The 27,784-nt window shown below is 30.4% G+C and overlaps 1 protein-coding gene across 7 annotated transcripts; it reads left to right on the top strand.

The window, feature by feature from the left end:
* Window positions 1–778: 778 nt before the first annotated feature.
* LOC127724208 (barrier-to-autointegration factor B-like) lies at window positions 779–26,674 on the top strand. 7 transcript variants are annotated; one of them, XR_007992389.1, is made up of 4 exons: window positions 3,580–3,676; window positions 21,209–22,016; window positions 24,607–24,762; window positions 26,459–26,674. XR_007992389.1 is itself a non-coding variant. In XM_052231106.1 (2 exons), exons 1-2 carry the CDS (start codon window positions 24,637–24,639, stop codon window positions 26,600–26,602), a joined length of 270 nt encoding a protein of 89 aa, XP_052087066.1. In that variant the 5' UTR covers window positions 24,607–24,636; the 3' UTR covers window positions 26,603–26,674. The 7 variants fall into 7 exon arrangements, 1 of the variants encoding a protein (XP_052087066.1); XR_007992388.1 differs by lacking the exon at window positions 3,580–3,676 and adding an exon at window positions 8,686–8,783; XR_007992391.1 differs by lacking the exons at window positions 3,580–3,676; window positions 21,209–22,016 and adding an exon at window positions 779–789.
* The last annotated feature ends 1,110 nt before the right edge of the window (window positions 26,675–27,784 follow it).

Here is a 27,784-nt window from a genome sequence, read left to right as displayed (position 1 = left end):
TGTACTGTCGGATAGACGAACCTCGAATGACAATTCTAGACTATAATACTATAATTTAGCGCTTAAATTCTAGCATGAAGTTATCATGATTAATATTATCTAAACCGGTAATAACATACTGTTTGTCCAATCAAATTAAACATAAACATGTTTTGATTTGAACACACGTGCTTAAAGTAAACAAATACACGTGTCCCCGAATATCCTTTATAAATACATTTTCTGACATTCCCCATTCTTATAAGTTATAACTGAATTCAAAGTCGGGTCCAGTAATTCAGGGGTTGTCGTTGGTTGCTTTATTTGTTGTTGCTTTAGTTTTATTTCTAGCATTAATCAGAACGTTGGAGTAATTTTTTTTCAATTGATTCCTATTTTGTCATGTCGAAGACTTTTATACCTTACCATATGGTTGAAGTATTGAAGAAGGCCGTACGATAATAATATTTGAAAAACAATATTATTTAAAAACTATTTCCCAATTCATAAACGTCGACGAAATTAAATATCGATCATGTTCTTAAAACTTTTATTGCAAACCAAACTTATATGAGCTTTCCTAAATATAAAAATTAAAAAAAATGACATACAACGTAGGTACTGAAAATTAGTCATTTTTGGAAAATGATCCAAATACGGATGTGACCCATGATGCATGGTTAAGGTAGGAAAATACCTGGAACAGTCGTATTTTATCATATAGGACTTTCCATTTGATAGATCAACAATACAAAATTAAGTACAGAAAAGGATAGTGAAACTGTAATTTTACTTGTAAAATTTGCGCACGTTAGTAATTTTACTGGATTTGAAATCACAGATTTTTTTTGCTATTTTAGTGGACTCTTTTGTCACATTTCATACACATTACCAAACTCTGTACAGTGATCGTTTACTTTCCGGAACATTTAGATCCCTCTACTAAGAAATTTTTGCACCTCATGTTTGCCGTGTACCATCTTTTCCGCAAGCTTATTGTTTTCTGTTTGGTATTATTAAAATAATAAATTAAATAAAGATCCATTGTGTTACATCTTGTGATCCGTTTATTTGGCAATCGCCAATGGCAGTCAGCAGGGTTTAAGAACATCCGTTGTTCGACCTGTTAGTCAAATGCGTTTCGTTTAAATATAAATCACTTTTTTAATCTTTTGGAACAAGTTGTTTGTGCTGTATTTAGATCCCTCTACTAAGAAATTTGTTTTGCATGCACACGTATAAAAATTGCGGTTTTTATCTAACGCAATCATATGTTTGAACGTTGTTTTCAATTTAGACTTATATATATATATATATAAGTACGTCTGAACCAGTGACAACTCTACAACAGATTTATCCATCAGATCACCAGCAGTGATGGTGATACATGGCTGTGTACATTCTGTATATACAACTCGTCTAAACATCAGCCCAACAATGTTAGATCTGTAAATTTGCTTTTGCAAATTGTTTGTTCTTCCCTCGCCTATGTTATATAGTACGGTTAAATCCGGTTCGAGGTCGGGCTATTTCTGGTTATTAGGATGTAAGGTCGGGCCAGTAACACTATTTTTTTATTAGTTGTTGTAAGATGATGCGAGAATAAATAGGATGTACAGTTTGTAATGAATTGTCTTGTTTATTCCCCGTCAAAGGCAATATTATATCACCTAAATGTACTACGTCTTTTATTATTTTCAATGGGTTTTTGTTATTGAAATAACAAAAACCATACTACTTCTTTTACAAGCAATCGACTAGCAAGTTTCCTTCAATTTCAAAATTCGACATTTTTATTGAAATGATCAATTTCCCGAAAATGTGAAAATCGTTTATTTTTGGAATAACGGAATTCCCATATTTACACCGTCCAATCAAAGTTGTCTCATTTGGTTCACAACAGTAAAGTCGTGTTTGATTACAAGAGAACCAAATACAGTTTCATAATCCGGTTTTTCAAAAATTAACAAATGAAATCAAACGCTAAAACTAAATACGGGTTTTGTTAAAGAAAACCGGTTTTAGTTTCTGTGTTAAATTTCATTTGGAGACCAAAGAATATTCTTAATCAAATTAATGAATATGGATAGTACAAGTTATCATGTGCTTGATTCTCTTTTCGATGATGATTTAAATTTTATTATTTTATTTATTAAAATGTACTACTAGAGTGACATCGTGTGTATCTGATATAGTCGGCTGTTTTACTCACGTCCTGTTTAGTTTTATAGTTGATCGAGGGTCTGGATGGAGTTTGCAAGCTAGAAAAAAAAGAAAAAAAAAAGGAAAAAAAAAGAAGAACAATTGGCTATGAAATAAAGAATAGAAATAAATCGGCAAACAAAAATAAAGAATATAGAAAAATGGTGTTTTGAAATGTAAAGAATAGAGAATAATGCACAAAACAAATGAAGAATAGACTGGTTAATGGTCTAAAATATAATTAAAAAAAAAGAAATAAAGGACACCTCCCCCTCCAGACCCTGTTGTATATGTAGCAAGTTCTTGTTTTAATTCAACCCCGATTCCTGTAGTGCATATCTATTTACAGATTTGCCAAAAAAAACATATAAAAAGAAACAAGAAAAACTGCTAAGCCTCCATTTAGGATAATATCATTATAGGGTAAAAATATGTGAATATTGGATAAAAAAGTTTAAGATTAGAAGGTCCCATGATAGCTTCATGTATGTGTTATCACATGTCAATCTACTTTAACATGTTTAATGTGTAATAAATATTTCACACGCATGATATAAGTTAGTTTGTGTAATTTGGTTATATACATGCTCAAATATATACTTTGCCTTGACGCAAATGAGTTTAATGAAAGTTGATAAGTGGCCGGGTTATTTTCAACGAATGTCGAATTTTGATATAGCAAAACTGTATTTAAATTACTAATTCAAACCAACCTCTTCATAAGCAAATCAAAACAAACAATACTTATGGAACAACTTATGAAAAGATACAATCTTGATAATGTCATACAAAAATATATGGAAACATTTTTGATAGGTTGTGCAATATTTTGTCTATCGCTACCATGTTCAAAAGATATTTTTAGCTATTTAGAAAAGATTTCGATAAAATGTTAAGCTTTTTTTCATGGTCAATAAGATGGTTTTCAAGAGTAAAAACTTCTATATATTTTCATTCTGTGTGTAATGATAGGTTTTTTGTCAATTTTCAATGTTGAACTGAAAAATACCTCTAAAAATTGGTTTTCAAAGGTCATAAAACTAACCACCAGCAACGCTAGTCTAATATAGCAATTCATAATGTTCAGTATTTTTTCCTCTTTCTAATAAATCTAACATCAAGTAATTCCCTCACATGTTGGTTTACTTTTGTCGTTTTGTTTTTGGTAACAGGAACGTACGTTAACGATATCACCATATCAAATTCTATCCTGTTACCCTTTTTGTCTATCCTGTTATCGATAATAATATTGCATTTTGTATATGCTAAATTGCGGATAGTAAGACGTTGTAACCTTTAAATGATCTCAAACAACCTAATATTTCATTATATGTAAAATGGTATGTAGTTATATACTTTTTAAAGACGTTTCAGTCAAATCATTTCTATCCTGTTACTGTAACCGTAGTAACAGGATAGACATAACAGAATAGACAAATTTCTTCAACTATGAATGCTGTTGTGAAAGAACTACTCATTCTGATGCAGTGATAAGGTTTTGCTGTTGTGTTTTGGGTTATCATCACGTTATTGCACTTTTTACAAGTATAATATTGTTGGAATTGATCAATTTGTTGGTAACAGCATAGACGTGATAAAAGGGTACCCACTAATGTTTTTCATTAAATGTCTTAAATTTTTTTTTCTCTAGACTGTTATGCAAGAAACGTGGTGCGTTAACTTTAAATGATGCTTGATAGTTTTGCAATCATCGCTAAATAGTTCTATATTCATAGGGGGAACAAATTTAATTGTTGATCTAGTGTCGGTAACAAGATGGACATGAACTTCATGTACGCTGAATGAATTTAGATTGTAGAACAAATGTTACATATACTAATAAAGAAGCTGTGATTTTTAGTTAGAGTTATCATTAACACATAAAAATAATTCCCTTTGCAGATGTCAATGCAAACAGAAAATAGAAAAAAAATCATTTGTAATGTGTTACCCTGACACTGTACGCACATAAATTACGCAAAAATTGGACTAAATATATTTTAATCTGATCAAAATAGATATAATGAATTGTATTTATTATTAATGTTCCAACTCATAAATCCTGTTTACCTATATTTAAACACTTACATCTTCATTTGTCCATGAAAAATAAAAATTAAAAAATAACATACAATGTAGGTTTACTGAAAATTCGACATTTTTTGAAAATGACCCAAATACGTATGTGACCCATGATGCATGGTTCAGGTAGAACAATACCTGGAACAGTCATATTTTATCATATAGGACTTTTGTCACATTTCGTACACATAACATAAGGATTCCGTTATTTCGAGTTGAAGACAACACCCACGAGGTGTTTTGAAGTGGTCCAAAGGTCAGTATCGTTTCAAAGGTATATGTGTGCAAATGTCTGTTCTGAAGATAATAACACAGGATTCATGGTGTAACTTTCAATGCATCATATGATCAATCCACCTACTGATGCATGAGGAAAAACATATATTTTTTTAATTTGTTAGAATAGCAAATACCACAATTGTCCCACACTTCACACGCATATTATACGACATGACGTGTCTAGACCAGATGCATTTTTTGAAGCTCTTACTATTCATCTCAAATTTAGATTTTTTTTTGAAACGCCGACATGTTTGTCTATTTTTCTAGCAATACGTTTTTACAATGTGCTTATTCATTCCACGTTGGGTACACATAAGTGTACGTATATGTCTTCTTTTACTTCTTTCCATTAATTTGCATTCCACCTCTAGGGTATTATCGCAAATGACTATTTTCACATGCCAAAGGAAACATCTTTCCAAAATTTATTAGATATTGAAACTATACTTAAGAAAATTTTAAGTTTCGGTAAAAACTCTGACCTCTTCTTATGAATAAGTTTGATTCTATTTAGACATGTTAGATGACTAAAAATATTGTTGGGTTTCCTAAATAGAATGCAAATCTTCACAAATAAAAACGACAAATACAAAATTAAACCGCGGACTATCAAAACTATTTTGCTAATATAAATATTTCCAAAACAACTTTTATGCAAGAAATTATTTTCAAATAAAATGCATAGATTTACATTTATTAACGACACTGAAAAATGTTTAAAATATTACACAAATATTGGACAGCATTTACTTTGGTTGTAAATGTTTTGTAAACTGTGATCTCTCAACACTATACATACCTTTGTAAATATATTTTGCAAATATGTATATCTCTGTATCAAACGTAGAAGCAAGAAAGTTTTCGCAAATAAAATGCATATCTTTACATACTTGATCTAAATAGACAAAGGATTGTTGATATAACACACATATTTGACAGCATTTACCCTGGTTGTAAATATCGTGTAAACTGCGGTCTCTCAAAACTATACATACCTCTGTAAAGATATTTAGCAAATATTAATATCTCTGTAATAAACTTTGATGCAAGAAAGTTTTCGCAAATAAAACACACAACTGTACATACTTGAACTATGCAGACAAATGATGGCAAATATAACACAAATATTTGACAGCATTTACCCGAGTTGTAAATGTTGTGTAAACTGTGGTCTCTCAAAACTAAACATTCCTCTGTAAATATATTTAAAAAATAACAATATATCTGTATCAAACGTTGAAGCAAGAAAGTTTTTGCAAATAAAACACATATCTTTACATACTTGAACTACACAAACAAAGGATTGCACATATAACACAAATATTTGACAGCATTTACCCTTTTTGTAAATGTACATGTTGTGTAAACTGCGGTCGCTCAAAATTATACATACCTCTGTTAAGATATTTAGCAAATATTAACATCTTTGTAACACACTTGAATGCAAAAAAGTTTTCGCAAGTACAATGCATATCTTTACATACATGAACTACATAGCCAAAAGATTGTAAATTCTACACAAATATTTATCTATATTTACTGTGCTTGTAAATTCTTCATAAACCGCAGTCTCTCAAAACTGCCAACACCAGTATAAAGAAGTTTTGTAAATTTTTATCTTTGATTACCTTTAATATCCTTAATAATATATGCAAATATGAGGCTTATCTTTACATATCTTTAGAATATGTGTAAAGCTATGGAAATAAAATTGCTCTATTTAACATATCGTTGAAGACCTTTTAAATAATATTAAAGGTATGATATATTTATCAGTACATATGTACGTCCGTAAATATATCTGGCAAAAAAGTACTTAGCTTTAATAAACATTTGCATTCCTGCCCAAATTGATTTACATAAGATTGAGAATGGAAATGGGGAATGTGTCAAAGAGACAAGAACCCAATCAAAGAGCAGAAAACAGCCCAACACAGCGAGAAAATCCCGCATCCGAAGACGGGTTTCAGCTGGCTGAATGCATTTTTTCATGCAGTGATTTAATGCATTAAAGTCCTCTTTTAATTAAACTTATGTTATGTAGTACGGTTAAATCCGGTTCGAGGTCGGGCTATTTCTGGTTATTAGGATGTAAGGTCGGGCCAGTAACACTATTTTTTTATTAGTTGTTGTAAGATGATGCGAGAATAAATAGGATGTACAGTTTGTAATGAATTGTCTTGTTTATTCCCCGTCAAAGGCAATATTATATCACCTGAATGTACTACGTCTTTTATTTTTTTCAATGGGTTTTTGTTATTGAAATAACAAAAACCATACTACTTCTTTTACAAGCAATCGACTAGCAAGTTTGCTTCAATTTTGAAATTCGACATTTTTTAGAAATGATCAATTTCCCGAAAATGTGAAAATCGTTTATTTTTGGAATAACGTAATTCCCATATTTACACCGTCCAATCAAAGTGGTCTCATTTAATTCACAACAGTAAGGTCGTGTTTGATTACAAGAGAACCAGATACGGTTCATAATCCGGTTTTTCAAAAACTTACAAATGAAATCAAACGCTAAAACTAAATACGGGTTTTGTTAAAGAAAACCGGTTTTAGTTTCTGTGTTAAATTTCATTTGGAGACCAAAGAATATTCTTAATCAAATTAATGAATATGGATAGTACAAGTTACCATGTGCTTGATTCTCTTTTCGATGATGATTTAAATTTTATTATTTTATTTATTAAAATGTACTACTAGAGTGACATCGTGTGTATCTGATATAGTCGACTGTTTTACTCACGTCCTGTTTAGTTTTATAGTTGATCGAGGGTCTGGATGGAGTTTGCAAGCTAGAAAAAAAAAGGCAAAAAAAAGAAGAACAATTGGCTATGAAATAAAGAATAGAAATAAATCGGCAAACAAAAATAAAGAATATAGAAAAATGGTGTTTTGAAATGTAAAGAATAGAGAATAATGCACAAAACAAATGAAGAATAGACTGGTTAATGGTCTAAAATATAATTTAAAAAAAAAGAAATAAAGGACACCTCCCCCTCCAGACCCTGTTGTATATGTAGCAAGTTCTTGTTTTAATTCAACCCCGATTCCTGTAGTGCATATCTATTTACAGATTTGCCAAAAAAAATAAAAAACATATAAAAAGAAACAAGAAAAACTGCTAAGCCTCCATTTAGGATAATATCATTATAGGGTAAAATTATTTGAATATTGGATAAAAAAGTTTAAGATTAGAAGGTCCCATGATAGCTTCATGTATGTGTTATCACATGTCAATCTACTTTAACATGTTTAATGTGTAATAAATATTTCACACGCATGATATAAGTTAGTTTGTGTTATTTGGTTATATACATGCTCAAATATATACTTTGCCTTGACGCAAATGAGTTTAATGAAAGTTGATAAGTGGCCGGGTCATTTTCAACAAATGTCGAATTTTGATATAGCAAAACTGTATTTAAATTACTAATTCAAACCAACCTCTTCATAAGCAAATCAAAACAAACAATACTTATGGAACAACTTATGAAAAGATACAATCTTGATAATGTCATACAAAAATATATGGAAACATTTTTGATAGGTTGTGCAATATTTTGTCTATCGCTGCCATGTTCAAAAGATATTTTTAGCTATTTAGAAAAGATTTCGATAAAATGTTAAGCTTTTTTTCATGGTCAATAAGATGGTTTTCAAGAGTAAAAACTTCTATATATTTTAATTCTGTGTGTAATGATAGGTTTTTTGTCAATTTTCAATGTTGAACTGAAAAATACCTCTAAAAATTGGTTTTCAAAGGTCATAAAACTAACCACCAGCAACGCTAGTCTAATATAGCAATTCATAATGTTCAGTATTTTTTCCTCTTTCTAATAAATCTAACATCAAGTAATTCCCTCACATGTTGGTTTACTTTTGTCGTTTTGTTTTTGGTAACAGGAACGTACGTTAACGATATCACCATATCAAATTCTATCCTGTTACCCTTTTTGTCTATCCTGTTACCGATAATAGTATTGCATTTTGTATATGCTAAATTGCGGATAGTAAGACGTTGTAACCTTTAAATGATCTCAAACAACCAAATATTTCATTATATGTAAAATGGTATGTAGTTATATACTTTTTAAAGACGTTTCAGTCAAATCATTTCTATCCTGTTACTGTAACCGTAGTAACAGGATAGACATAACAGAATAGACAAATTTCTTCAACTATGAATGCTGTTGTGAAAGAACTACTCATTCTGATGCAGTGATAAGGTTTTTCTGTTGTGTTTTGGGTTATCATCACGTTATTGCACTTTTTACAAGTATAATATTGTTGGAATTGATAAATTTGTTGGTAACAGCATAGACCTGATAAAAGGGTACCCACTAATGTTTTTCATTAAATGTCTTAAAATTTTTTTTCTCTAGACTGTTATGCAAGAAACGTGGTGCGTTAACTTTAAATGATGCTTGATAGTTTTGCAATCATCGCTAAATAGTTCTATTTTCATAGGGGGAACAAATTTAATTGTTGATCTAGTGTCGGTAACAGGATGGACATGAACTTCATGTACGCTGAATGAATTTAGATTGTAGAACAAATGTTACATATACTAATAAAGAAGCTGTGATTTTTAGTTAGAGTTATCATTAACACATAAAAATAATTCCCTTTGCAGATATCAATGCAAACAGAAAATAGAAAAAAAATCATTTGTAATGTGTTACCCTGACACTGTACGCACATAAATTACGCAAAAATTGGACTAAATATATTTTAATCTGATCAAAATAGATATAATAAATTGTATTTATTATTAATGTTCCAACTCATAAATCCTGTTAACCAACATTTAAACACTTACATCTTCATTTGTCCATGAAAAATAAAAATAAAAAAATAACATACAATGTAGGTTTACTGAAAATTCGACATTTTTTGAAAATGACTCAAATACGTATGTGACCCATGATGCATGGTTCAGGTAGAACAATACCTGGAACAGTCGTATTTTATCATATAGGACTTTCAATTTGACAGATCAAAAATACATAATCAAGTACAGAAAAGGATAGTGAAACTGCAATTTTCTTGTAGACTTTGCGCACGTAAGTAATTTTTATCGATTTGAAATCAAAGATTTTTTTTTGCTATTTTAGTGGACTCTTTTGTCACATTTCGTACACATTACATAAGGATTCCGTTATTTCGAGTTGAAGACAACACCCACGAGGTGTTTTGAAGTGGTCCAAAGGTCAGTATCGTTTCAAAGGTATATGTGTGCAAATGTCTGTTCTGAAGATAATAACACAGGATTCATGGTGTAACTTGCAATGCATCATATGATCAATCCACCTACTGATGCATGAGGAAAAACATATATTTTTTTAATTTGTTAGAATAGCAAATACCACAATTGTCCCACACTTCACACGCATATTAAACGACATGACGTATCTAGACCAGATGCCTTTTTTTAAGCTCTTACTATTCATCTCAAATTTAGATTTTTTTTGAAACGCCGACATGTTTGTCTATTTTTCTAGCAATACGTTTTTACAATGTGCTTATTCATTCCACGTTGGGTACACATAAGTGTACGTATATGTCTTCTTTTACTTCTTTCCATTAATTTGCATTCCACCTCTAGGGTATTATCGCAAATGACTATTTTCACATGCCAAAGGAAACATCTTTCCAAAATTTATTAGATATTGAAACTATACTTAAGAAAATTTAAAGTTTGGGTAAAAACTCTAACCTCTTCTTATGAATAAGTTTGATTCTATTTAGACATGTTAGATGACTAAAAATATTGTTGGGTTTCCTAAATAGAATGCAAATCTTCACAAATAAAAACGACAAATACAAAATTAAACCGCGGACTATCAAAACTATTTTGCTAATATAAATATTTCCAAAACAACTTTTATGCAAGAAATTATTTTCAAATAAAATGCATAGATTTACATTTATTAACGACACTGAAAAATGTTTAAAATATTACACAAATATTGGACAGCATTTACTTTGGTTGTAAATGTTTTGTAAACTGTGATCTCTCAACACTATACATACCTTTGTAAATATATTTTGCAAATATGTATATCTCTGTATCAAACGTAGAAGCAAGAAAGTTTTCGCAAATAAAATGCATATCTTTACATACTTGATCTAAATAGACAAAGGATTGTTGATATAACACACATATTTGACAGCATTTACCCTGGTTGTAAATATCGTGTAAACTGCGGTCTCTCAAAACTATACATACCTCTGTAAATATATTTAGCAAATATTAATATCTCTGTAATCAACTTTGATGCAAGAAAGTTTTCGCAAATAAAACGCACAACTGTACATACTTGAACTATGCAGACAAATGATGGCAAATATAACACAAATATTTGACAGCATTTACCCGAGTTGTAAATGTTGTGTAAACTGTGGTCTCTCAAAACTAAACATTCCTCTGTAAATATATTTAAAAAATAACAATATATCTGTATCAAACGTTGAAGCAAGAAAGTTTTTGCAAATAAAACACATATCTTTACATACTTGAACTACACAAACAAAGGATTGCACATATAACACAAATATTTGACAGCATTTACCCTTTTTGTAAATGTACATGTTGTGTAAACTGCGGTCGCTCAAAATTATACATACCTCTGTTAAGATATTTAGCAAATATTAACATCTTTGTAACACACTTGAATGCAAAAACGTTTTCGCAAGTACAATGCATATCTTTACATACATGAACTACATAGTCAAAAGATTGTAAATTCTACACAAATATTTATCTATATTTACTGTGCTTGTAAATTCTTCATAAACCGCAGTCTCTCAAAACTGCCAACACCAGTATAAAGAAGTTTTGTAAATTTTTATCTTTGATTACCTTTAATATCCTTAATAATATATGCAAATATGAGGCTTATCTTTACATATCTTTAGAATATGTGTAAAGCTATGGAAATAAAATTGCTCTATTTAACATATCGTTGAAGACCTTTTAAATAATATTAAAGGTATGATATATTTATCAGTACATATGTACGTCCGTAAATATATCTGGCAAAAAAGTACTTAGCTTTAATAAACATTTGCATTCCTGCCCAAATTGATTTACATAAGATTGAGAATGGAAATGGGGAATGTGTCAAAGAGACAAGAACCCAATCAAAGAGCAGAAAACAGCCCAACACAGCGAGAAAATCCCGCATCCGAAGACGGGTTTCAGCTGGCTGAATGCATTTTTTCATGCAGTGATTTAATGCATTAAAGTCCTCTTTTAATTAAACTTATGTTATGTAGTACGGTTAAATCCGGTTCGAGGTCGGGCTATTTCTGGTTATTAGGATGTAAGGTCGGGCCAGTAACACTATTTTTTTATTAGTTGTTGTAAGATGATGCGAGAATAAATAGGATGTACAGTTTGTAATGAATTGTCTTGTTTATTCCCCGTCAAAGGCAATATTATATCACCTGAATGTACTACGTCTTTTATTATTTTCAATGGGTTTTTGTTATTGAAATCAGAAAAATCACAGTACTTCTTTTACAAGCAATCGACTAGCAAGTTTGCTTCAATTTTGAAATTCGACATTTTTTAGAAATGATCAATTTCCCGAAAATGTGCAAATCGTTTATTTTTGGAATAACGTAATTCCCATATTTACACCGTCCAATCAAAGTTGTCTCATTTAGTTCACAACAGTAAAGTCGTGTTTGATTACAAGAGAACCAGATACAGTTTCATAATCCGGTTTTTCAAAAAACTTACAAATGAAATCAAACGCTAAAACTAAATACGGGTTTTGTGAAAGAAAACCGGTTTTAGTTTCTGTGTTTAATTTCATTTGGAGACCAAAGAATATTCTTAATCAAATTAATGAATATGGATAGTACAAGTTATCATGTGCTTGATTCTCTTTTCGATGATGATTTAAATTTTATTATTTTATTTATTAAAATGTTATACTAGAGTGACATCGTGTGTATCTGATATAGTCGACTGTTTTACTCACGTCCTGTTTAGTTTTATAGTTGATCGAGGGTCTGGATGGAGTTTGCAGGCTAGAAAAAAATAGGCAAAAAAAAAAAATAAGGACAATTGGCTAGAAAATAAAGAATAGAAATAAATCGGCAAACAAAAATAAAGAATATAGAAAAATGGTGTTTTGAAATGTAAAGAATAGAGAATAATGCACAAAACAAATGAAGAATAGACTGGTTAATGGTCTAAAATATAATTTAAAAAAAAAGAAATAAAGGACACCTCCCCCTCCAGACCCTGTTGTATATGTAGCAAGTTCTTGTTTTAATTCAACCCCGATTCCTGTAGTGCATATCTATTTACAGATTTGCCAAAAAAAAACATATAAAAAGAAACAAGAAAAACTGCTAAGCCTCCATTTAGGATAATATCATTATAGGGTAAAATTATTTGAATATTGGATAAAAAAGTTTAAGATTAGAAGGTCCCATGATAGCTTCATGTATGTGTTACCACATGTCAATCTACTTTACATGCTCAAATATATACTTTGCCTTGACGCAAATGAGTTTAATGAAAGTTGATAAGTGGCCGGGTCATTTTCAACAAATGTCGAATTTTGATATAGCAAAACTGTATTTAAATTACTAATTCATAAGCAAATCAAAACAAACAATACTTATGGAACAACTTATGAAAAGATACAATCTTGATAATGTCATACAAAAATATATGGAAACATTTTTTGACAGGTGGTGCAATATTTTGTCTATCGCTACGATGTTCAAAAGATATTTTTAGTTATTTAGAAAAGATTTCGATAAAAGTTTAAGCTTGTTTTTCATGGTCAAGAGAAAAACTTCTATATATGTTCATTCTGTGTAATGATAAATCATTTGTCAATTTTCAATGTTGTACTGAAAAATACCTCTAAAAATTGGTTTTCAAAACTAACCACCAGCAACGCTAGTCTAATATAGCAATTCATAATGTTCATCATATTCCCTCTTTCTACTAAACCTAACATCAAGTAATTCCCTCACATGTTGGTTTACTTTTGTCTGATATAGTCGACTGTTTTACTCACATCCTGTTTAGTTTTTATAGTATATCGAGGGTCTGAATAGAGTTTGCAGGGTAGAGAGAAATAGGCAAAAAAAAAGAAGAATAATTAGCTATGAAATAAGGAATAGAAATAAATTGGCAAAGAAAAAAAAAGAATATAGAAAAATGGTGTTTTGAAATGTAAAGAATAGAGAATAATGCACAAAAAAATGAATAATAGACTGGTAAATGGTCTAAAATATAAATAAAAAATGAAATAAAGGACATCTCCCCCTCCAGACCCTCTTGTATATGTAGCAAGTACTTGTTTTAATTCAACCCCGATTTCTATAGTGCATATCTTTTTAAAGATTTGCCATAAAAACATATAAAAAGAAACTAGAAAAACTACTAAGCCTCCATTTGAGGGAATATCATTAGACGGTAAAATTAATGTCGAATTTTGATATAGCAAAATTGAATTAAAATTAAAAGTTCAAACCAACCTCTTCATAAGCAAATCAAAACAAACAATACTTTTGGAACAATTTATGAAAAGATACAATCTTGATAATGTCATACAAAAATACATGGAATAATTTTTTGATAGGTGGTGCAATATTTTGTCTATCGCTACCATATTCAAAAGATGTTTTTAGTTATTTAGAAAAGATTTCGATAAAATTTTAAGCTTGTTTTTCATGGTCAATAAGATAGTTTTCAAGAGTAAAAACTTCTATATTTTCATTCTGTTTAATGATTGATTATTTGTCAATTTTCAATGGTGAACTGAAAAATACCTCTAAAAATTGGTTTTCAAAGGTCATAAAACTAACCACCAGCAACTCTAGTCTAATATAGCAATTCTCAATGTTCAGCATTTTTCCTCTTTCTAATAAATATAACATCAAGTAATTCCCTCACATGTTGGTTTACTTTTGTCGTTTTTTTTTGTAACAGGAACGTACGTTAACGATATCACCATATCAAATTCTATCATGTTACCCTTTTTGCCTATCCTGTTACCGATAACAGTATTGCATTTTGTATATGCTAAATTGCGAAGATTAAGACGCTGTAACTTTTAAATGATCTCAAACAACCAAATATTTAATTATGTGTACAATTTTATGTAATTAAAAAAATGTATATACTTTTTAAAGACGTTTCAGTCAAATCTTGTCTATCCTGTAACTGTTATCATAGTAACGGGATAGACATAACAGGATAGACAAATTTCTTCAAATATGAATGCTGTTGTGAAATAACTACTCCCTCTGATGGAGTGATAAGGTTTTTCTGTTGTGTTTTTGGTGTTCATCACGTTATTGCACTTTTTACAAGTGTAATACTGTTGGAATGGATAAATTTGTTGATAACAGCATAGACGTGATAAAAGGGTGCCCACTAATGTTTTTCATAAAATGTCTTAAATTTTCTTTTCTCTAGACTGTTATGCATGAAACGTGGTGCGTAAACTTTTTAGGATGCTTCGTAGTTTTGAAATCATCGATGAATAGTTCTATATTCATAAGGGGGCGGGGGGGGGGGGGGGATTTAACTGTTGATCTAGTGTCGGTAACAGGATGGACATGAACTTCATGTACGCTGATTGAATTTAGTTTGTAGAACAAATGTTACATTTACTAGTAAAGAAGCTGTGATTTTTAGCTATAGAGTTATCTTTAACACTCCAAAATAATTCCCTTTGCAGATATCAATGCAAACAGAAAATAGAAAAACATCATTTGTAATGTGTTACCCTGACAGTGTACGCACATAAATTACGCAAAAATTGGACCAAATATATTTTAATCTGATCAAAATAGATATAATAAATCGTATTTATTATTGGTGTTCCGACTCGTAAATCCTGTTAACCTATTTTTAAACACTTACATCTGCATTTCTCCATGAAAAATTAAAAAAAAATAACATACAATGTAGGTTTACTGAAAATTCGACATTTTTTGAAAATGACCCAAATACGTATGTGACCCATGATGCACGGTACAGGTAGAAAAATACCTGGAACAGTCGTATTTTATCATATAGGACTTTCAATTTGATAGATCAACAATACAAAATTAAGTACAGAAAAGGATAGTGAAACTGCAATTTTCTTGTAGAATTTGCGAACGTAAGTAATTTTTATCGATTTGAAATCAAAGATTTTTTTTTGCTATTTTAGTGGACTCTTTTGTCACATTGCATACACATTACATAAGGATTCTGTTATTTCGGGTTGAAGACAACACCCACGAGGTGTTTTGAAGTGGTCCAAAGGTCAGTATCGTTTCAAAAGGTATATGTGTGCAAATCTCTGTTCTTAAGATAATAACACAGGATTCATGGTGTAACTTTCAATGCATCATATGATCAATCCACCTACTGATGTATGAGGAAAACATATATTTTTTTTTAAATTGTTAGAATAGCAAATACTACAATTGTCCCACACTTCACACGTATATTAAACGACATGACGTATCTAGACCAGATGCATTTTTTAAACTCTAACTATTCATCTCAAATTTAGATTTTTTTGAAACGCCGACATGTTTGTGTATATTTTTAGCAATACGTTTTTACATTGTGCTTGTTCATTTCACGTTGGGTACACATAAGTGTACGTATATGTCTTCTTTTACTTCTTTCCAGTAATTTGCATTCCACCTCTAGGGTAATATCGCAAATGACTATTTTCACATGCCAAAGGAAACATCTTTCCAAAATTTATTAGATATTGAAACTATACTTAAGAAAATTTAAAGTTTGGGTAACAACTCTGACCTCCTCTTATGAATAAGTTTGATTCTATTTAGACATGTTAGATGACAAAAAATATTGTTGGGTTTCCTAAATAGAATGCAAATCTTTACAAATAAAAACGACAAATACAAAATTAAACCGCGGACTATCAAAACTATTTTGCAAATATAAATATTTCCAAAACAACTTTTATGCAAGAAAGTTTTCGCAAATAAAACGCACAACTGTACATACTTGAACTATGCAGACAAATGATTGCAAATATAACACAAATATTTGACAGTATTTAACCTAGTTGTAAATGTTGTGTAAACTGCGGTCTCTCAAAACTAAACATTCCTCTGTAAATATATTTAAAAAAATAACAATATATCTGTATCAAACTTTGAAGCAAGAAAGCTTTTGCAAATAAAACGCATAACTTTATATTCTTGAACTACAAAAAAAAAAAAAGGATTGCACATATAACACAAATATTTGACAGCATTTACCCTTTTTGTAAATGTACATGTTGTGTAAACTGCGGTCGCTCAAAATTATACATACCTCTGTAAAGATATTTAGCAAATATTAACATCTTTGTAACAAACTTGAATGCAAAAAAGTTTTCGCAAGTAAAATGCATATCTTTACATACATGAACTACATAGCCAAGGATTGTAAATTCTACACAAATATTTATCTATATTTACTGTGCTTGTAAAATTAGATGTACAGTTTGTAATGAATTGTCTTGATTATTCCCCGTCAAAGGCAATATTATATCACCTAAATGTACGTCTGTTATTATTTTCAATGGGTTTCTGTTATTGAAATAACAAAAATCATACTACTTCTTTTACAAACAATCGACTAGCAAGTTTGCTTCAATTCTGAAATTCGACATTTTTTAGAAATGATCAATTTCCCGAAAATGTGAAAATCATTTATTTTTGGAATAACGGAATTCCCGTATTTACACCATCCAATCAAAGTGCTCTCATTTAATTCACAACAGTAAGGTCGTGTTGGGAAAACGGTACTATTACATTTTCCCAGCATTAGGTTGGCCTTTCGTGTACCCAAGGCAGGTGAAGGAAGTCAAATTAGGAGCGCTGTGATTGGATGTAAGGGTACAATATATTTTTTTATTTATCTATGAATAACTGCAGTGTGTATATTTACAATATAAATTTTAATACCTATTGAAATATTTTCTAGAGAATTATTTGAAAAGGCTTCCAAAATTTCATAAATTTGGTGTAAAATGACGGTGGGCATGGATAACATAAACAAGCTCCGTTGGAAATTGGTCATGATACTATTTGGCTTCAATTTTTAAAATAGAATAATAAAGTACTAACACCACACATAACTGTTTTATCCAGGTTTTTATTATAAAAAGTGGTAAATTTAGAAAATGTTAGTATTGTCGCCTATGGCAGAATAAATAGTACCGTTTTCCCTATACTCAAGATAGCAAGGGAAATCAAAATCAATCAAACTTCAGTCATATTTTACTATTTTGAAGCATTTGATAAGTACATTTGATTTTTATCACAAAGAATAGAAATTTTTAACTGAGAACAATACTGTGTTGAGAAAAGTGCTGAGTCATCATAATAAGTCAAATTGATGGGTACTGATATAAAACTTTATTCTAGGATTTCAATATTAACTATATTGTATAAAATGCACCAAACTATGGTTCTTTTGTAGTTGTTTTCACCTTTCGCAATGATTAATTCAATTGAAAACACCAGAATTCAAGTCGCGACAAATATTTTTAACTGAAATATTTGCCTCTTTTGCTGTGTAATTCCCTAAATGTATCACTTGGGTATTTCTCTAGGCATAATCTATTAAAATGGCAAATTGTCGGGTTAAGTTTGTACTGTTTATGGGGTTAGGCAATATTTGGTCATACTAGAAGCATTTTCAGTGTTGAAATTGTCCATTTAAGAAAGAAAGAGGCCCACTTGAGGCTAAATTTAGATAGAATTTATGCTATCCTGTGTAAAGAATTGTTCACATTCTTGGCAATTCATGCAGCAAATATTTCAATAGTGCTTCATTTTGTAGTTGCTATCTATTGTTATATCAGGCATATATTATTTTTCATTTTCTTCTGTGTGAAAGGACTTTTGTTGGAAATCAATACTCCCAAGGGACATAATTCTGCTTTTTCATAGATTAATTCAGGCAACAAAGGCAACTTAACAGCTGAGTACTTTGCATATTTAATGTTTTAAGTGTCTAATATCTTTGTTTTTATCATCTCAAGACAGAATAATGGATTTTATAACAAGCTCTGAAATTTTGAACCACAATATGGCATATACTAAAGCATGGAATGGAGATTAGTATGAAAAATCTTGAATTTGTACTTATGTGATAAATTTTGGATAAAATGAATACAAATTGAATGGAAATGTCATTTTTATCTGTTTAAATGGAACTGTTTATAATTTTTTTTTTAAAAGATAAGATATGATTGAATACAGGTTGTTTATTAAGCCTTTATGAAAGAAGTAGAGAAAGAGGTAAACCAGCATGTAGGGGTGGGGACATAAAATGATCCATGTTTCTTTAAGTAATGGGGACATACAAGTATTTATTATAGCCAAGGTTTTCACAATAACCCAGTATTGCATTAATGGTGTCATAAGAATTCTTCATATCTTAATGTCACAGTATAGGGAAAACGGTACTATTACATTTTCCCAGGCAGGTGAAGGAAGTCAAATTAGGAGCGCTGTGATTGGATGTAAGGGTACAATATATTTTTTTATTTATCTATGAATAACTGCAGTGTGTATATTTACAATATAAATTTTAATACCTATTGAAATATTTTCTAGAGAATTATTTGAAAAGGCTTCCAAAATTTCATAAATTTGGTGTAAAATGACGGTGGGCATGGATAACATAAACAAGCTCCGTTGGAAATTGGTCATGATACTATTTGGCTTCAATTTTTAAAATAGAATAATAAAGTGCTAACACCACACATAACTGTTTTATCCAGGTTTTTATTATAAAAAGTGGTAAATTTAGAAAATGTTAGTATTGTCGCCTATGGCAGAATAAATAGTACCGTTTTCCCTGTTTGATTACAAGAGAACCAGATACGGTTTTCATAATCCGGTTTTTCAAAAAATTACAAATGAAATCAAACGCTAAAACTAAATACGGGTTTTGTTAAAGAAAACCGGTTTTAGTTTCTGTGTTTAATTTCATTTGGAGACCAAAGAATATTTTAAATCAAATTAATGAATATGGTTAGTACAAGTTATCTTGTTCTTGATTTTCTTTTCGATAATGATTTAAATTTTATTATTTTATTTATTAAAATGTAATACTAGAGTGACATCGTGTGGATATGATATAGTCGACTGTTTTACTCACATCCTGTTTAGTTTATATAGTTGATCGAGGGTCTGGATGGAGTTTGCAGGGTAGAGAAAAATAGGGAAAAAAAATAATAAGAAGAATAATTGGCTATGAAATAAAAGAAAAGAAATAAATTGGCAAACAACAATAAAGAACATATTTTAAAATGGTGTTTTGAAATGTAAAGAATAGAGAAAAATGCACAAAACAAATGAAGAATAGACTTGCTAATGGTCTAAGATATAATTTAAAAAAAGAAATAAAGGACACCTCCCCCTCCAGACCCTCTTGTATATGTAGCAAGTACTTGTTTTAATTCAACCCCGATTCCTGTAGTGCAAATCTAATTACAGATTTGCCAGAAAAAAAAACATATAAAAAAGAAACTAGAAAAACTGCTAAGCCTCCATTTACAAATGTAGAATAATACCATTATACGGTAAAATTAATTGAATATTGAATAAAAATGTTTAAAATTAGAAGGTCACATGATAGCTTCATGTATGTGTTATCACATGTCAATCTACTTTAACATGTTTAATGTGTAATAAATATTATACACGCATGATATACATGCTCAATTATATACTTTGCCTTGACGCAAATGGGTTTAATGAAAGTTGGGTCATTTTCAACAAATGTCGAATCTTGATATAGCAAAATTGAATTTAAATTACTAATTCAAACCAACCTCTTCATAAGCAAATCAAAACAAACAATACTTATGGAACAACTTATGAAAAGATACAATCTTGATAATGTCATACAAAAATGTATGGAAACATTTTTGATAGGTGGTGCAATATTTTGTCTATCGCTACCATGTTCAAAAGATATTTTTGGTTATTTAGAAAAGATTTCGATAAAATTTTAAGCTTGTTTTTCATGGTCAATAAGATGGTTTTCAAGAGTAAAAACTTCTATATATTTTCATTCTGTGTAATGATAGATTATTAGTCAATGTTCAATGTTGAACTGAAAAATAACTCTAACAATTGGTTTTCAAAGGTCATAAAACTAACCATCAGTAAGGCTAGTCTCATATAGCAATTCATAATGTTCAGCATTTTTTACTCTTTCTAATAAATCTAACATCAAATAATTCCCTCACATAATGGCTTACTTTTGTCGTTTTGATTTTGGTAACAGGAAAGTACGTTAACGATATCACCATGATATCACATTCTGTCCTGTTACCCTTTTTGTCTATCCTGTTACCCTTTTTGTCTATCCTGTTACCCTTTTTGTCTATCCTGTTACCAATAACAGTATTGCATTTTGTATATGCTAAATTGCGAAGATTAAGACGTTGTAACCTTAAAATGATCTCAAACAACCAAATATTTCATTATGTGTAAAAGTTTATGTAATTATATACTTTTTAAAGACGTTTCAGTCAAATCTGGTCTCTCATGTTGCTCTAACCATTGTAACAGGATAGACAAATTTCTTCAAATATGAATGATGTTGTGAAATAACTATCCCCTCTGATGCAGTTATAAGGTTTCTCTGTTGTGATTTGGGTTTTCATCACGTTATTGCACTTTTTACAAGTATAATATTGTTGGAATTAATAAATTTGTTGGTAACAGCATAGACGTGAGATAAGGGTAACCACTAATGATTTTCATAAAATGTCTTAAATTTTCTTTTCTCTAGACTGTTAGAAACGTGGTGCGTTAACTTTTTAGGACCCTTCGTAGTTTTGAAATCATCGATGAATAGTTCTATATTCATAAAGGGGGGGGATTTAACTGTTGATCTAGTGTCGGTAACAGGATGTACGCTGAGTTTATAAAGAACACATGTTACATATACTAATAAAGAAGCTGTGATTTTTAGTTAGAGTTATCTTTTATACTCCAAAATAATCCGTTGCAGATATCAATGCAAACAGAAAATAGGAAAAAAATCATTTGTAATGTGTTACCCTGACACTGTACGCACATAAATTACGCAAAAATCGGACTTAAATATATTTTAATCTGATCAAAATAGATATAATAAATCGTATTCATTATTGATTTTCCGACTCATAAATCCTGTTAACCTATATCTAAACACTTACATCTGCATTTGTCCATGAAAAATTAAAAAAAAAAAAACATATAAAAGAAGGTGTACTGAAAATTCAACATTTTTTTAAAACGTCCCAAATACGTATGTGACCCATCATGCATGGTACAGGTAGAAAAATACCTGGAACAGTCGCATTTTATCATATTGGACTTTCAATTTGATAGACCAAAACTACAAAATTAAGTACAGAAAAGGATAGTGAAACTGCAATTTTCTTGTAGAATTTGCGCATGTAAGTAATTTTCATCGATTTGAAATCAAAGATTTTTGTTTTGCTATTTTAGTGGACTGTTTTGTCACATTTTGTACACATTACATAAGGATTCTGTTATTTCGGGTTGAAGACAACACCCACGAGGTGTTTTGAAGTGGTCCAAATGACACGTAAAAGAGGGCGAAAGATACCAAAGGAATAAAAAAAAATCATAAGTCGAAACTAACTGACAATGCCTTGGCAAAAAAAAAAAAAGAAAAGAAAACAACCAAAAGAAAAATAATAGTCTACAAAAAACAACATAGAAAACTAAAATTGAGCAACAAAAAACCCCATTAAAACTGGAAGTGATTTCCGGTGCTCCGGAAAAGTAAGCAGATCCTGCTCCACATGTGGCAACCGTCGTTCTGCTCATGAAAGTACAAACCCAAGTAACATTAATTCCTGCTCATTCTTCACATTACTTTACAAATTTACGACGGAGTATTTAAAAAATACCAAAATAAACTTATCATAGATACCAGGATTAACATCTTGTTCGTCAGACTCGAGTTTCGTTTACAAAAGACTCATCAGTGACGCTCGAATCAAAAGCACGAAGTTGAAGAGCATTGAGGACCCAAAGTATCATTAACAATCGTACCTTATCCTCTTGGTTTTATGTTAGGTAATATGAATATGATAGAAATAGTTTACCTAAAAAAATACGCTTTACCTAATTTTTATATTAGGAGACCTAAAAACATTAGTAGATTTAATATATATTTTTTTAATGTAAAAGTAAAGAGAAAAACATCCTGTTAATCATGTTAAGAGGACATTTGAAACTTCAACTTTCCTTGTTTTATTCTTAATATTAGACATTTTCGGAAATAAAAGTTCACAATAACTTATAGGTTGAAAATTATTCACAGGTAATCTTACCTGTTGGTCATCCCATAATACACAATGTCTCGAAAGATGTGGCTACATGTTTAATAAACGAAAACAATGAGAGAGTGCAGTGTGATACGAGAAATATCACTTCATGCCAGGAATATATAACAGGCCACAATCATAACTCCTTTTATCAAATGTTTTCACGTCAAAGATACTCCTTTTATCAGATGTTTTCACGTCAAAGATACTCCTTTTACCAAATGTTTTCACGTCAGAGATACTCCTTTTATCAAATGTTTTCACGTCAGAGATACTCCTTTTATCAAATGTTTTCACGTCAAAGATACTCCTTTTATCAAATGTTTTCACGTCAAAGATACTCCTTTTATCAAATGTTTTCACGTCAAAGATAGTTCTTTTATCAAATTTTTTCACGTCAAAAATACTCCTTTTACCAAATGTTTTCACGTGAAAGATACTCCTTTTATCAAATGTTTTCACGTGAAAGATACTCCTTTTATCAAATGTTTTCACGTCAAAGATACTCCTTTTATCAAATGTTTTCACGTCAAAGATAGTTCTTTTATCAGATGTTTTCACGCCAAAAATACTCCTTTTATCAAATGTTTTCACGTGAAAGATAGTCCTTTTTTCAAATGTTTTCACGTCAAAGATAGTCTTTTTATCAAATGTTTTTACGTCAAAGATACTACTTTTATCAAACAAGTGGAGAATCACCCAAAATCCTTTTATAAATTTTAAAACAAATTGGAAATGATATATTCCAGCGTAACACTGGTAGGCCACACACACTTATCCTATAAATAGAGTAAAGTTGTTCATGCTTCAGCTAAGATCATATCCGTATTATCATATGTTAACTTTAATTTTTGACGTAAGCGTCACCACAAAACATGATGAAATTAATTGATGCATTTCCATGTTTTACCAACATTTTCTCAATCTTGTACAGTTGCCATCTCTAAATGAATGGAGAGCAAAAATGAAAAACTGGGAAAAACTCCAAATGGCAGGGGACGCTATTGACGGTAACTCAATGGAAATTTACAGGTCACTAATTGAAACTCAGAAGCTTTATTTATCGGGACATTGCCATTTTCATTGCATCCATATTAAGGTCGTTATCGATAATTTAGGCAACATTTGTTATATTGATTCCGGGTTTCTGGGACATCAAAATGACGAGCAGCAGTAAGCAACGATGAGGTCAACTGGTAGAAATACAGAGCTTGACTTTCCTGAAGGGATAGTTTTTCTGGCTGATAAAATATATCGTTATAGATATCCTCTTATGGCACCCTATACACGACAACAAATACAGCGAAAACCGGACAATTTAAAAGGGAGCGTAAAAAAACTCAAGAGTTGGTGCTGATTTTGAACAACAATAATTAGCAGAAAAAGGAAAGTTTCTCAGTTTTGTCATATTACTCGTATTTATTAAAGATACGCGAATAATGATGTTTATCGATATCTTTATTATAGCCATTAAAGCTTTAATTTTTTAACTCGAAAGAGTGTTCAGATTGTACAAATAAAGTTGCAGTTACGTTTAAAGATATTAAGTTCATATGACATTGCAGTTGAGAGTTGTCGGGAAAAGAAACTTTCTACTGGGGAATTTAAAGTTATCGTTCCACAGAGGAATAATATAGAGTGAGTTTCATGCATCTGCTAATGACTAGTATATATTTTCTTTAACTTACAGATCAGTCAGATCTTCAATATTTCCACGACAATGGCGACACCATCAGCAAAACATGCAACTTTTACAAGTAAATCTATTAAAGGTGTTGGAGTTGAAGATGTACCAGGAATCGGTGATAAATCAAAAGAAAGACTCAGTAAAGAGGAAATCACTAAAGTAAGAATAACTACATTTTGTCTTTATCTTATATATGTTGCAGTGAATTTGTATAATCAAGGATTATGTAGAATCCCTGTTTTTTCAGGGATTTTACATAATCACTAACATCATTAGTGAGTATATATAATCTCTGAAAATGACCAATGATTTTACATAATCACTGAAAATTTTAAGAATTATTTTACAAATTCCCTGGAATGTTTCAGGGATAATCAATAATACAAAGATTATCTGTTTGGTAAAAAAAAATCAAATACAGATAAATAAATCATAACCTCTTTATGGGTTAAGTGGACAGTTTTCATTCCCTGTCCATTTATCAAATCTTAATAAAATGAACAGTTTCTCTGGTGATATTCTATTTAACTGCGATAAACCACTTTAACGCATAAACAAGTAAGTATCTTAAATTGAAATTAAAATTACCAATATAAATGCATAGATCATGTAATTTTCTGTAAAATAAAGGGGGTGAAAGTTAACAAACAAGGAATTCGAACTAAGCAAAGAAATACACTAAACATCCAGAAACACAAACAGAACACATGCTTGAAAGATTGAACACAATTTTGGAGGAGGCTGTAATACCAATTCCGGATGTTGTTCATGGAAAGGGAGACCAAAAAAAAAAACAACAACAAAAAAACAAAAAAAAAACATAATGGCCATCGTTCATAAAAGGGCTGAAAGGATAATGGCTGACTACGAAACATGAAATTATGCTTAGATAATACACAAGGAATCAAATTGAGGTGTTTGATTGACTTTTTAAGTACCTTCAGATATTTCGAATGCACACTTTATTTCTCTTCCATGTGCAGATTCAATATGTAAAGTCTAAGGGGGTTTTTGGGTGTTTTTTGTTGTTGCAAAAATAAAAAGGATAATCAGAGCCAATATTCAATAGTAAAGAGTCTGGATGTGGTTTACAGAATAGAGAACATAAAGGATAAACAGTGCAAAATAAAAGGGTTAAACAATAAAGAATAGACAAAAATAGAGAATAAATAAGAATAGAGAATAACAGTGTGCTAAAATATACAGAATAGAGAATAATAAATAAAGTATAGAGAAAAATGTTCTAAATAATTAAAGAATAAAAAAATAAGGAACCCCCTATCCAGACCCACATAGTACATATCGACCAAATGTACAATGTAGTTTGTAAAAATAATTGATTTGTATAAGAATATTGTGCTTAAGATTTTGATATTTATGTTTCTAAAGATTTTATACAATGAGTTATTGTACTTTTATTCATTGTCTCTTCATTCCAGTTATTATGCATACTCCCTGACATTTTTCTGGTGATTATATATAATTCCTGAAAATTTTAGTAATTATATATAATCACTAAAGTTACCAGTGATGATACATAATCCCTAATTCTACAAATTCACCGTAACATATATATATATATATATAGATATATAGAAGCATAGCCAATAAAATGCTTACACAAAGGGATGTTATGAAACTATCTTGTCTACTAGCATCAATTATTTGATAAGAATGCTATTGTTGTTATGCTTGTTTATTAACTAGAGCACTCTAAGTTCATTTTGATCTTAAGACTCGTATACTTTTTTTAATCTCTTTTTAAAAAAACCCAGAAAGAAATAAAAGTCCAGTTTATTGGTATTCCTTTTTGCTTAGACAATTTTGTAAAACGTAATACTTTCTCTTATTTTAGGCACAACAGCTTTTGGGCCATTTCCTAATACGTAATATGGACAAAGAAAAGTGCAAAAACTTTCTTCAGAAATTCGGAATGAACGAAAAGCAACAGACTGATGCATTCAACGCTTTAAATGAGTGGGCCGAACAGCATCTTTAGAAACGAAAAGTATAGACATATCACAAACCATTTAATTTTCTTATCATTCACCAATAAATAGATAAATGTTTATACTTGTCAGTCCTTAGTCATATGATTCTAGAAACACGAAAATTTTACTCTTTGCTTTTTACTGTCACAGGGTCGATACCTTCGGCTTCGGCTCTGTAACTTACAGATGGGATGGTATTCTCGGACTCTACCATTTACTTCGGTTTTTCTTGATCTAAATGATACTTTTGTTCTTTCTTATTTCCAGATTATGTAACTCTGCTGAAACTTCCTCAAGCAAGCTTTCCATTAGACTGTTTTGGCTCTTTTTCTTTATGTTTTCATGCGATTCATATCTTGGCTTACAAACCGAAGGTCACGAGCGTTCCTCTTGAAGGTTAATATATTTCAGAATCACATATTATTCGCACAGAAATCTTGTCGAGCCTCGGCAAAAACATTTTTTGTATGGTCTATTTCGTGCATATTGGACGCTCAAGTATGATTAACTAGAATCATATATTTGTTTTTGCAGGATAAAACAAGCCATTAAAATGCCAAGTCGGGAGTCTGTAATTCAAAGGTTGTTGCTTGTATGTGTATATCATATTTTTTCTATACTTTATTGTGGACCGCTAAGAATATCCAAAAATGAGCTTAGCGCAAACAATAATTTAATATTACCCTTCGTTTAACATCGCAGCAGGATAGAACAATAGTTTATTTGTATATTATGCAAGAAAAAGCAAAACATTATTTTTATACATGTTATTTCTACAATAGTTGGCTGATTGTAGGGTAAATATAGAGAGAATTAACTTTGGGTGTAATTATACAATTACCGTCGACTTTATATAGTGTCGATTTTATTTGTTTTTTCTTCATAACTATGTTGGCGCAGTTTTTTGGTAAGGAGCACATGCTGCTAACGATGTTACTGATGAGAAATGACTTTTGAGTTGCTATTGAAACAGATATAATGGTACATATCTTGACTTACATCTAGAAATTGACAATGAAAGTCGGTTGAAAACAAAACTTTACGACAAAAGAGATGATTTCAGCTTCCCAATTGTGAACTTTCCATTTCTTTGTAGCACCATTCCAGCATCGCCTGCATACGGAGTATATATCTCCCAGTTGATACGATATTCCAGGGCTTGTATTTCCTATAATGATTTCCTTGGTAGA

The sequence above is a fragment of the Mytilus californianus genome, unplaced genomic scaffold, assembly GCF_021869535.1.
Source record: "Mytilus californianus isolate M0D057914Y unplaced genomic scaffold, xbMytCali1.0.p SCAF_14, whole genome shotgun sequence".
Lineage (NCBI taxonomy): Eukaryota > Metazoa > Mollusca > Bivalvia > Mytilida > Mytilidae > Mytilus > Mytilus californianus.
This window is presented reverse-complemented; position numbering and strand designations above follow the sequence as displayed.